The 12,516-nt window shown below is 40.2% G+C and overlaps 2 protein-coding genes and 1 long non-coding RNA gene across 5 annotated transcripts in view; 2 read left to right on the forward strand and 1 right to left on the reverse strand.

Moving 5' to 3' along the window:
• Positions 1–359: 359 nt before the first annotated feature.
• LOC135624735 (uncharacterized) lies at positions 360–4,615 on the forward strand. Of its 2 annotated transcripts, XR_010491784.1 has the most exons (4): positions 360–500; positions 3,299–3,443; positions 3,863–4,017; positions 4,102–4,615. It is a non-coding gene; the product is annotated as an uncharacterized LOC135624735 (long non-coding RNA). The 2 variants fall into 2 exon arrangements; XR_010491783.1 differs by having other exon boundaries at positions 3,863–4,615.
• On the reverse strand, positions 3,943–5,344 carry LOC135624734 (NAC domain-containing protein 58-like). The gene is made up of 3 exons (XM_065128648.1): positions 5,033–5,344; positions 4,651–4,955; positions 3,943–4,558 (listed from the first exon to the last, which is right to left on the reverse strand). The coding sequence occupies exons 1-3, from the start codon at positions 5,190–5,192 to the stop codon at positions 4,115–4,117; spliced, it is 909 nt and encodes a 302-aa protein (XP_064984720.1). The 5' UTR covers positions 5,193–5,344; the 3' UTR covers positions 3,943–4,114.
• A 5,334-nt stretch (positions 5,345–10,678) lies between these two features.
• LOC135624738 (guanine nucleotide exchange factor SPIKE 1-like) overlaps positions 10,679–12,516 on the forward strand; it is a 30,406-nt gene continuing 28,568 nt past the window's right edge. The window contains exon 1 of one of the 2 annotated variants that reach the window (XM_065128651.1): positions 10,679–11,033. The gene's annotated coding sequence lies outside the window, so the exon portion shown is untranslated. The remainder of the gene's footprint in view (positions 11,034–12,516) is intronic. The other variant, XM_065128650.1, reaches the window with a different exon arrangement.

Consider the following 12,516-nt stretch of genomic DNA (forward strand, 5'->3'; position numbering starts at 1 on the left):
CGTCTCTACGCTCAGAATGGGAAGCACACCCACCCTCGGCTCGCCGACGTGGGCTGCATCGATGCAGGTAAGGATGGGCGACAGAGAAGGTCACGTGTCATTCACGTGCCACGAGGGGTGTGTGTGAGTGAAACCAGGCGAGAGTGTTCCAGAGACTTGTGCAGGGGCCAAAAACCCTTCACGCTCCGAACCCTAAACCCACCCTCGCCCAGTCCTCGATTCCTCCTCCTTTTCCTTCATTTAACGATTGGTTGCTTTCGACACTAGGGTTCTTCCCTTACAATCTAACGCCTTGGTTCTAGTGAAAGGTGGGGGATTGGCAGGTGGGGGCGGTGATGGAGGCGGGAGCGAGGTGGAGTTGGTCTTGAAGACACTGCAGTTGGAGCGCAAGCTGTTCTGTTTCGATCCGTAGGAGAATCCCAGGGTCGACCATCGTCGTCCCCGTCGACGGCATAGTCCGGTTCCTCGAGTTGTTCGAGGTGCTCAAGCTTGATTCCAAGGTCGGTTTTCTGGATTACCCAATCGTTTCTTGCACTCTCCCTTTCTTGTCGTGTAAAGGTTGGATCTTTGAACCTTTCGGCTGATGCTTTTGCTGTTTCTGGGGAAAGGCGTTCTATCTTGACACTGGTAAGAGTAAAAGGGTCGCCTTTTGAGTGTATTCATCTCTACTATAAAGTTTCTTTGTCCAATCTGTCTGAATTATTAATCCTTTTTTTCTTGATCGATTTCTTCTTCAAATTGGTTGAATCTTTGACTTCATACTTCGTGCGTATATATCATTCAGTTACTTCTATGAATGTTCATATATTTGGTAATGGTTGTCGCACTTTTTGTAAGTTTTATTCATATCGATCAGTGGTTGTCTATATTGAACATATACGTATTTAGATTTGCCATGTGCACACTTTATAGCTTGCCTGAAAACAGGGTTGTTTTTCTTGAGACTATTATGCATCAATTGTTTACTGTTGCAAATAATGATGCCCATCAGATTGAGGTTTTGAAGCATCTTTATCTTAGTTCCCTCGCCGGCATTGCATGATGCAGGGCAATTCCTGTGCTTGAGAGATGTGTTACAAGCTGCTAGATTCCTTTTAGCACTAAGACCTTCAACAGTGTTGTTGATTGGTTATTCCTCGGCTTAGTTGTATAATTCAAGTTGGGTACTTTGTAGTATGATGATAGTAAGGACTAGAAAATTTAGGTTGCGAGGAACAAAAATAGGCAAAAGAATGGGTGTGAATTTTGAGAAAGAAAAGAAAACAATAGATAAACAGATAGTATTATACTTTGAAGCAGACCCTAATCTGATATCAGCTAATTCTGTACAGCTTGTCATGATTGTTGAAAGAGCTGCCGCAAGATAATCTCCACACTATCGCTTACGTAGAAAAGCAACTATACACATCAGACAACATACTAGGCATGGTATTTGGGGGTTTAAGAATTTGACAGGAAAAAGAAATATAATTGATGAGGTGACGACCTAAATGCCTAATCTGCTGCTGTATATACGTTTCTTATATTTGAACCTCAAGCTTATCTGAATCTTGTTGTAATTCCTAATATATTTGGAAATTACTTGTTAACCTGCTCTTGTTACTTTGTAATCATAACATATCGGTCCAACATAACTTCTTTCGAAGAAGGGAATTGCAGCTGTTCTCATGAATTTATTTACTGAAGGGAAATTAAGGATTTGGGACAACTTTACAAGTCAATTCATGGTCGTTCTCCAAAAGGCAAACTGATAGTCTTGATCTGCTTTAATTATTGTGTTCCTCTTCATAGGAGATTGGTCTCCTTTGTGAGGACACAAAGTGGCTGATGCACTGGATTAATCTGCTTTTGCTTCCACTGGTGCTTAAATTGAGAAACCTGAAACAATTTCGATCGTAAAATACCTTATTAACAGTAAAAATAGGCAAACCATAACTCATACCCAACTGCTGACAGATCTATTTAGTAACCAAGTCTTAAGTAAGCCATTAACACTCGGTTGAAGCTAATATACTGAATATAACACCGCAGATAAATCATATAATGGATCAGTGGTCTTTAATTGATAGGACTCAAAATGACAAATTATTGAACATTTTAGAATCCACTAATGGAATTTTTTGAATAAATCAAATGACCGTAGAAATGTAGGCCTTAAAAGTTGACAGGATATATATAGATCATATAGTTTACAGATTTTTTTTTGGTGTATAATTTGCACGTTATTAGTGTCGAATTTGGTCGCCAATCCTATATGGCGGAATTGATATGAGATATCTCGTTTTCAAAATCTTGTTGCACTTGACAACTAGCTTGTAGCACAAATTTCAAAGTGAGGATCCAATGTGGAAATCCCAACTTGGATTAGCCTGAGGTTTGGGCAGTCCTCGAGATCACCCACAAAATTTTGTGTCGGGAGCATGCCACTGAGGTCTCAAGTTAGTAAACATCTAAAGTGAGAGGTTGAAGACCGAAGAGGTTGGAAGTAAATATCACCGAGTTATAGTGCTTGGACCACAGCTGGAGACGCCTATTTGTAGCCCGGAGTGGTTAGGGATCACTGATGTGGCAGGCCTTGTTGGCTTGTGTGTCATTTTCTAGACATGTTGGGCTCTACGTGTTGAGTTCTGATTGGCTGAGAATCATTATATTGGACTTAATCATATCGATGGTCTTATGTTCTAAAATAATATATTTTATATATTACAATCTAACTATTGTGAGAGCAGTAAAAACTTCATGCTACATTGAACTTATTTAGGATATTCTGAGTCATCAAGATGAAGTTTTTTCTACTATCAATAATTTTGTTATAACTATAAGTTCAAGGTAAAGATTTGATGGGATATCCTAAATAAGATTTGACAGGATCCTCCATGCTGATAAATATATCCTAAATAACTACTACCTTAGAAACAATTATTGTGTTATAACTTATGCGAGGAATTCAATTTGACAGATATATTGATCAGCATGGAGGATCCATTGTATATAAATATCGGTACTGAATTTTAGGTTAACAAGAGGGAGACAGCACCAGATGCTGCATGTGAAATCATCCTGTGTAATTAGGTCTAGATGTCATCAATAGTTCTTACTTCTGTCCCTTGGACAATTTGCTTTTTGGGAATGAACATATGAACTGTTGGAATTTTTCATGGTAACCATATATCATTCATTATCTCTGTATCAGCCAACATGTTGTTGCTCGATCATAAATGACAACACTAGTTTTCACCTTGAGCTTAGTGATCTCATACATTGTCATGTGGAGCTGATGTAACTGTTTCCTTTGCAGACCTCAGAGGCCTCTGTCAACAGAAATCAGAGCTCAATTATTGTTCCTTCAGGAAGTTCTGACGAAGAAGGATCGACAGCATTTCAGAATGTTTTACAAGAGATACATGGAAGAGACTTCATGACTGTTCAGGATACTAGATTAGGTAAAAGTTTGATAAAGTGTTGCACCACTAACAGCAACATATAGAACTTCCAGAATGTCTGCCAGGGCCTTCAGATGATGTTAGAGCTGGATTCATATCAGGCAACAGTGCCCAATTAGCCTCTGGCACAGTTGAATGGTCACGGACTTGAGCTTAGTGATGAATGTTTCTTGAGGCCAAATTTGGATAGGAATCTCGATTTCATGCATCGAAGTATTTGGCATTTGTGTAGATTAATACCAACTTGATCTCAAGCATAAACTAATGAACTAATCGTGGTCTTTATCAGCTTCTATTTCACTTATTAAACCAAGGAAAGGCCTTTTGATCTTCCAAAGTTCTTCTTGTCGATTGCTGCATAAATTTGAGCTGATCTCCAAGTTCAGTATATGTATCTTAGCATTCTCTATCATGCACAGGTCAGCTGGAAGATTCAAGCCCAGCTTGTGATGGAAGTTGATGCACTGACAGGAAGAGCCAACCGTAACATTCTTGATAGTAATCATAATGAGAAGCTGTTTCAGATTGGTTTATTGCTTACAGGAACGTGAATGGTTTACTGGTTTATTCTGCGGTATCCTCCCTCCCTCATCTCTCCCTCTCAAAGGATTCTACTGTTTCACTGGTTTGAAGGCACCTTTTCTCTGCTCTAATGAAGCTATGAAGCTCACTCAACGCAATCCCAAGTGAGAGTTCAGCAGCAGTTGCTGATTGAAGAAGTGTTGCTCGAGTAAGCTGCCATCGAACTGTCCGGAGAAGTGTCTGCCGCTGTCTAAATAACATTCCATCAAGCGCTTCATGGAGTTCTCAGTCGCCGGGACGAATGGCTCCGTTTGGGTTTGTTGTCGATGAGCTGTGTTGGTGTCGCCATTGATTCTGCTGCTGCTACCAGTCGAGAACCGAGTTAATCTTGGTTGAGCCATGAAAGAGGTGTTCTCCGGTCGGGTCATCGTGTCGAACAGGCGCGAGAGTGTGGAGTCGTCTTCGAGGGTATCAGACACAGACGAAGATTCCTGCAGCCTGAGCGAGCGTTGTCGCTCGAAGTTCTCCAGCGGTGGCACGGGCTGCAGATGGCTGTTCTTCTTGTAGATTCGGCACAGCACCCAGTCATCCAACTGTACTTTTGGAACAGCAACAAGAAGACATGAGAAAAAGCAGAGGAATTGGGCATCGCTCTTCTTCTCAGGCAAAAAGTCCTCGGTCATACCCGCATGGAGGAGTGGCTCGACTTCAGTGGCCTGGAGCAACTGCTGCGAGCTGCTTCAGCCAGGCGGTACTCGTGCATGATCCAGTTGGTCTTCAGTCCCCTGGGAGGCCGCCCCTTGTAGAACACCAAAGCCTTCTTAACCCCGATGCTCTGGTTCTTCCCGCTGCTGGTGTGGATCGCCTTGTCGGTGCCCGTCGCCTTCCAGTACCCCGACGCGGCCGCGCGGTTGGGTCGGCGCCCGTTCGGGTACTTGCGATCCCTCGGGCTGAAGAAGTACCACTCTCGATCGCCGTACGTCGCTTTGGCTGCACAATCACAAAACGTCGAACAGTTTGTTGCCGCGGTGTCGGTGGGCTTTTTTGTGAGGTTGCGAGATGCAAACCGGGGAGGTCCCATGGGTCATGCTTGTAGATGTCGACCTCGGCGACGACGGGAACGGGGCAGGGGGAGGAGGAGACTCGGTTGATGAGGTAGTGAACGATGAGTTCCTCGTCGGTGGGGTGGAAGCGGAATCCGGGTGGAAGCGACGCCGGGTTGGACATGGCGCTCCGCGTCGTCTCAGCTTAAGCTTGATGGGGGGTGAAGGCTGGCTTTATTGTGGCCCATTTTTGTCCTTTAGTGGGGGATGGTGTTTAGGACCGATTCGGGAATATCTCGAGTGTCGAGGGCTATTATCGGGCTAATAAGTATTCAAAATACTGCATAAAAGCCTTGTCATATATATATATATATATATATATATATATATATATATATATATATATATATATTGTGTGTGTGTGCGCGTGAGATATGCTGCATAAATGCCTATTAACAATGTTGATAGGTCAAAAATGTATTAGATATGCAAGCCAATAATCAGATTTATCTTTCTTATACTTGATTTTAATATAAAATAATAATAATATGATCGATATCATGATGTGTTGAGATGTTACGTCCTCGACACACTAATATTATGTGATTGATATTCTAATGTTATGATGATCGATATCTTAACTTCACATATCGACTGTTTAATATTGTGTTTGACACCTTAGCATCACATACATTCTTGATATTCTAATGTCATGTGACCGATAAGAAAGTGATGATATCAATTATATCATAACTATCACATATTGACACGATTCTATTAGAACCAATAGAAGTGTGTAATTGTTTTCAATATCAACTAGCAAAGTTTAAGTTTCTTTATGCATTCGGCTTTATAAATCTCGACATTTAATCGATATTTCACTTAAGTATCATAAAAGATTTGTTAGGTATTTATATTATGTTAGGAGATGACAATTGACAACAATTTGGATTTTATCGAGCATGCATATTTTACTCGTTAAATCGAATCCAACTATTCTTACATTAGAATTGGGAAAAAGTTCAGATTGAAAATTAGGCATGCAAATTTATATGGCTAAGAAATTGTGATGGAGTTTCTGACCTTTCCTGCACACCTGCTGTGTTTTACTAACCAAATTTTAGTGTCCTTTAGAGGCTGAAAAATAATATGTATTATAGTTGTTCTTATTTTGCTTAACAAATTAGCTCATGATACGATTAAATTTCATCGTTAATCCAAATCGATAGTATTATTGTGTTTACAAGTGAAAATAATTCATATCAATGATCCAAAGCTGAGAATTTTGTTATAGTATATCATTTATCTCGTATCCATGTCTTCTTTTCTACAAAGGATAAAAGATATAAATTCTCAAATGATCAAATTAGTATGTTTTTGTTTGTTTTCGACATCGAAAATCATGAGTTTAATTTCAAAATATATATTAAAAAAATATTTTTATATGACATTATTTTTTGTAACCACTGATTTAATAAAAACTATTTCTTTTGATGTTTTATTATAAGAACATATCAATATCCATCTTACCATCTGCCATAACTAAAGACTATTACGATGTAATATTTTTAGGCGTATAGTCTGTTTGGTTGATGTTAGGAGTTCATTTGAGTGTTTTTATTGTGGTGACTAAAATATTATGACAAGCTAATTTTCAATTCATATTTAAGCAATGTTATTCTTAAACTATTATAAATACCTATTTGAATCCTATCATGATATATCAAATGGTTTCTAATGTATTTTGATCATTTATAGTATTTTCAAGTATAGACTTTATAGTGTTTTTATTATTACGACTAAAATATTATAACGAGCAAAAACACACAATCAACTTTTTGAAAAATAATTTGGATGTATTTTGAATTAGGGGGACACTATCTAGAAAAACAAAAATGGTGATCTTTTCTAGAAAAATCATCTAAATAATGTGGACTTCAATTTGATTTATTAACATATCATGAATTTTTTTTAAATATAAATAAAAAATATCAAATCATGTAAATCTTGTACCAACCATTACTCTATCATTGTCATTATCCTTTCATGAATTAGAATATTAGTAAAAAAATATAGGAATTCATCCGATGAATATAAATCTAATCATCTCACAGGGAATGTGTAAAATAAGCACTTTTTGTATCTTCTGATGAGTTTCTTTGGAAAAATGTGAGAGAAAGCATGACAAACCATCAAAGCAATGCTGAATCATGTAAATCTGAGGTCCACAATGCTTCTTCTTTCTTCCCCCACAACTTCTACTGGAGCTGTGTTGCATTGGTATTGGATTCCGATGGTTGATCCTTATCCTCTGATGACTTTGGGGCTACTGCGCTTACCTGGACCTCATGAATGGAGCTTCATCACTGTTCTCCATGGTGCACGTAAACATCTGATCGCAGACAGGATGAGGACGAACACTATGCTCATCTCCATTCGCAGCATGGAGTGGACTGTGACATCCTCGCCTCAGCGTAAGCTGAAGCCACAGTGAGCAAATCCCAGTCAAGATCAACCGGAAAAGAAGAACAGGAAGAAAGAGTACTTGAAGAAAAGATAGAGGTCGCGCTCAGAATAAAGCGAGAGTCAGAACACATGCACTTGCACAGATGGTCGTCATGCCATTTCCCTTTCCGTGTTAGAAGCTCGAAGAAGGGAGAGACCACCGTGTGAAGTCGAAGCACACACTCCTCCTCCTTTTTGCTTTGCCTTTACGTGCATGATCGGAGATTGGTTTTAGGTTTCAGCTTGTGCCATGCAGGGAGATCTCATGCAGCAGCACATGCAGCGAAAGAAAAGAGATTTCTTTGGCTCTTTTTTCTTGCCATTGATCCAATCGACTGCTGCCCAACCCACATTGCCAGCTAGTTTCTTCTCCTACTTCTTCGTCTTCTTACGTCTACTTTGCAGTACATTGACTTGTTAGGTACACTGAAAAGAGCTTCTCTTTTGTTTTCTTCCGAGGGAGATGCAAATTGTGATTCTGAACCGTGCGCATCATTCAACATCTTAAAAGGCATTCCCCCTTTGTGACAAAGCATCGGAATAGGCCTGATCTGCTGCCAAGCACATACTGATTTGATGGAGTGAGGTTTGAGTGCCAGGTGGAGGGAAAGAATTTGGCCACTGGCACAAAGCAAGCTCTGTAGTGGCGGCTTCTTTTGACCACAGCTGAACAAAGTGCACAAGAAAGTAGGCGAGCGATCAGTAGTAGTGCCCGTCAAACATCTCCATTGTCATGTGCCTGTGATCTCTCAAAGAAGATGGAAACTCTCTGTTTCTTGGTCAATCACGCTATGGAGATGCAGTGATAGCTCAATGATTAGTATGTTTGTTAGTACGGCTTAATCTGACTTACGACTGTCAATGCTCGATAGTTATGGATCTCTCTCTCCCTCTCTCTCCAGATTTAAGCATCTATTCGAGTCGAGGAAATAATCTCTTTATGGAGGCCGACAAGTAAATTAATTGCTTAAACGAATAGCTTAGAAGATTTGAAACAAATGAATAAGAAAGATTCCAACCTTTAAAGCCAATTTTGCCATGGAAAACTGAGGTTTAGAATGGGCCATGAAACTTTTCCTTCCTTGCCCACATGTGATTCTTCTCCAAAGGCCCTTTGCTGAACATATGACCGATGATGCATCGATCCTAACAAATCCAGTGTCAGATATCCTTCTTCTCTTTGAGATTGTGTTAAGCATGGAAGCTCTCTTTGGAGGAGCATATATATGATCAGGTACACAATGCTGCACTGAAGCAGTCCAATTTTGCATAGCTATTCTAATCTAATTGGATGAGTGATCCATTTAACCTGACAAGATCAAGAGGGTTTAGCTCTGAAATTATAGACACTGCATCCGATTCAGCTGCAAACACATACACTGGACAATATGAAAGAAGAAGATATGCCTCGATCGTTGAATTGTTCACAAGTGTTGCAGTATGTAACCCAACTGCTGGTTTCCCCTGTTTTTTCTATTGTGAGTTCAACCAAGATGAACTACTTGTTCTTCCTTTTCACTGACAGAAATGCATGATTTCTATTTTAGTGGCAAATCCATTGTTGGCCCCTCAGTAATGATCAGTCTTGGCTCCATCCTTTGCCAGGGGATCCATTTTCATTATCCTAGATTAAGTTTTTAAGCAATTAATGAGTGAAAAAGGGGATCTTTTTTTGTTTTCTTCCAAATAATGGTTTTGTTCTTAATACATTTCTTATATTAGTTATGTTAGATTCACTTATCGAGAATCGAATAGCAGGATCTTGATAACTCGAGAACAGATGAACAGAGAGCTCCATCAAAGGTTCTTCCCAAGCTTAATAGATTTTGTGCTGCAAATGCTTCTGGCCTGAAGCTACGCATCTGCAAGTTCGAACCTAATCCTCAATGCTAATGCTAACTGCAACATGAACAGAAACAAGTACTTCAGCTGCAGTCAATGGCTTTGGACATCCATCGAAGCTGCCAAAGTTTTGTATGCCGTAGCTATAACATGTCATTATCAACACCATCCTCCCTCCCAAACTGAAGCCTTGTGATGGAGGTGGTCAATGTCTTCTTCTTCTTCTTCATGCACACACACACATACTTGCAATGGCTGTCAAATATCATGTCAAGGAAGACATGGTTCCTCCGTTTGGCTTGCAAACAATGCATGGACCGGAGGGGTTTCATCCATGGTACTCCCGAAAGCGATGATTCCCATCAGAGCTTTGGCCCACAATGGAGGCAAGGGAGGAAAAGATAAGTCTGAGCTGGGTACGTCACGACAGTGCCTGCTCACATGTCTGGTTCACGGGTAGGTTTCCACACACAGAGAGAGAGAGAGAGAGAGAGTAAAGAAGTAAAAGAGGAGAAGAAAAAGAGGACCACAGTAATGTAGGATCGGAAATGGTGTGTGTGTGTGTGCCAAGACGTCGTATATATATACTCCTGTACGAGTTTGACCGTCGATGGATTTCTCAGGGTAATGTAAAGGTCAGCAATTTTGACCAGAGTTGACTTGGGAGTGTAATCTGGAGAGGAAGGGGGAGAAATTACAGGGAAAAGAAAAAGGAACAATTAAGAAGGGTCAAACAAACAAACACAAATACAAAAAAATAAAACACGTAAATTTGTAATTATTTTTTCTAATTAATTTTAAATTATATCTCAAAATTCCATCTCAATTTTTCAGGATTTATTAGACATAAATTAGTATTTCGATATATCTTTGTCGAAGAAAAAAAAAAGGAGAAAAATACCAATACAAAATCTTTATCGATCACAAACTTATTCATCATTTTCTTCGATTAATATTTTTATCAGTTAATAATTCTTTTTTTAAAATATTTATCTGTGGTCTCATTTTTTCCTTTTTGGGGAAAAAATGGCGAAGCTGGCCCCCACCGCTCACATGCCCCGTCGCGGGCCCCACCCCCACCTACGGCGCCCACACACCCAACTCATCCACGCCAAAAAGCTCCCGACTTTACACCCCGCTTGCTGGATTACGAAGGGATTTAACCGCAAGACTCTGCGTGTAGGGGGTGGGGCCCAAAACAAAAGCAAACGACTCCCCCGCCCTCTTGTCGAGCTCTCTCTTTTCTTTGGACTCAAGTATTTTTATTACCAAGCAAACGCATATATTATTAGTATCATTGCACACACCTCACCGTACTGCTCGCAGCAGCTGCTGCTACTCGTAGGCAATTATTATTGTAATTGGTGTCGTTCGCAACAGTGCACACAAAAAGCTTCGGGTTTCGACGAATTGGAAAGCGATGCAAAAATAGGGTTCCCAATCCACCTTCCTTATATTTTCTTTTTCTCTCCCACAGTACACCTGCCTGCCTCTCTTCCTCCCCGGTACCAAACCCAAACCCAAACCCAACCCCTCCCCCTCGCCCTCTCCCTCCCCCTCTGGCATTGCTGTCCGGGAGGTCGATTCGGGTTCCTAGGGTTCGGGGAACCTCCGCGGTGAAGTTCCTGCGGCCGGATCTGCGGTTCTTGGATGCCCTAGCGGGATCTCGCTTGCCGTGGTATGTGTCCCGCTGTTTCTTGGGCTCCGAGGCTTGGCTCCTGCTTGGCGGAGTTGCCAACTGCTTGAATGACTCGATCTTTGTTTGGTTTAGTGGGTTATTTTCCAGTTCCTTGGTGTTTTTTCTTCTAAGATTGCTCTTCTTTCGTTTTCTTTCTCTTGCTCTTCCCTTAGTTGAACCTGTTCTTGTAACACTAGGCAATGTAGACTGTGTGCGGAACGACTCCGGTTGTATTTTTGGCTCTCGGAAGGTTTGATCTTTCTCTAGAGTGGTTTGGGTTAGACCGAAAGATGATGTTTGTACAAAGAAAGATGGGGGGGGAGAGAGGGTTTTGTCGAGAATATATTTCAAAGGTTACAACTCTGGCGGTGTTCTTGGCCTCGGGAGGTTTGATCTTTCGCCGACTGGTTTGGGTTAGACTGAAAGTTCATGTTTGTAGAAAGAGGGATAGGGAGAGTGAGAAAGTCTTAGTGCTAAGAATATACTTTATACGGTACTACTCTGCTGGTATTGCGGTCGTAGTAAGATTTAATCTTCCTCAGAGTGTTTTGGATTGAATGAAAGATTACATTCGTAGAAACAGGGATAGGTAGTGAGAGAGGGGTAGTCACTGTGATATACTTTATACAATAAAAATCTGGTGGTAGTCTGTTTTTTGGAAGGTTTGGTCTTTAATAGAATGGTTTGTGTTAGACTTAGAGATCCTATTTGTAGAAAGTGGGGCAGGAGGGAGAGGTTAAGCGTCAAGAATTATTTTAAGAGATCTATTCTAGCACATCGTTGGCATTTCTGTGTGAATATATTAACTAGTTTGCTTCTTAGAGCTGGTCACATAGACCCTTAGTATTCTTCAAGTGTTTTTGGCTATTATATGATTGAATCATCACAAATATGGTATGGTGACTTGAGCGAAAATGATCACCATGACATGTTTGCAGCATCTAGATAAAATATGCTCAGGTATTATGCATGGATATAACAAATAAATCTTTTCATATGGTTGCATGTCTGAGTATGTAAAGAGGCATAAAAGATTTTCAAAATAGAAAAAGTTAAGGGAAAGAACCTACTTACGAGTCCTTATTGTGGTTATGCAGTTCATGAATGTTGTATCTGGAGATTGGATCAGAGCTGTGTTAGGATATCTTTGTCATTGAATTTCAAAGAGACTACCAAAAAGTTCTTCATTAACTAATTGTCCCCTTCAACCACCGGCGCTATGCAGGGTTTTTGTCATTTCCATTCTCCGTGAGAATATGATAGTTGAAGAATAAAAGTGTATGCCAAAAGAAGTATAAACGAGCAACAAAATATAACTTTGTTTTGATGTATGGTTTCTAGATATTTGATAAGCTGGTGAATTAGTAGATCTTGATATTGGGAAATGGTGGTAAGTTTGATCTTGTTACTCCTAAGATCTATATGAGAACTAGTTTAGCAGGATTGCCAATATGGAAACACCTTGACTGCACAGATCAATGCT

This window comes from Musa acuminata, chromosome BXJ2-10 (assembly GCF_036884655.1).
Source record: "Musa acuminata AAA Group cultivar baxijiao chromosome BXJ2-10, Cavendish_Baxijiao_AAA, whole genome shotgun sequence".
NCBI lineage: Eukaryota > Viridiplantae > Streptophyta > Magnoliopsida > Zingiberales > Musaceae > Musa > Musa acuminata.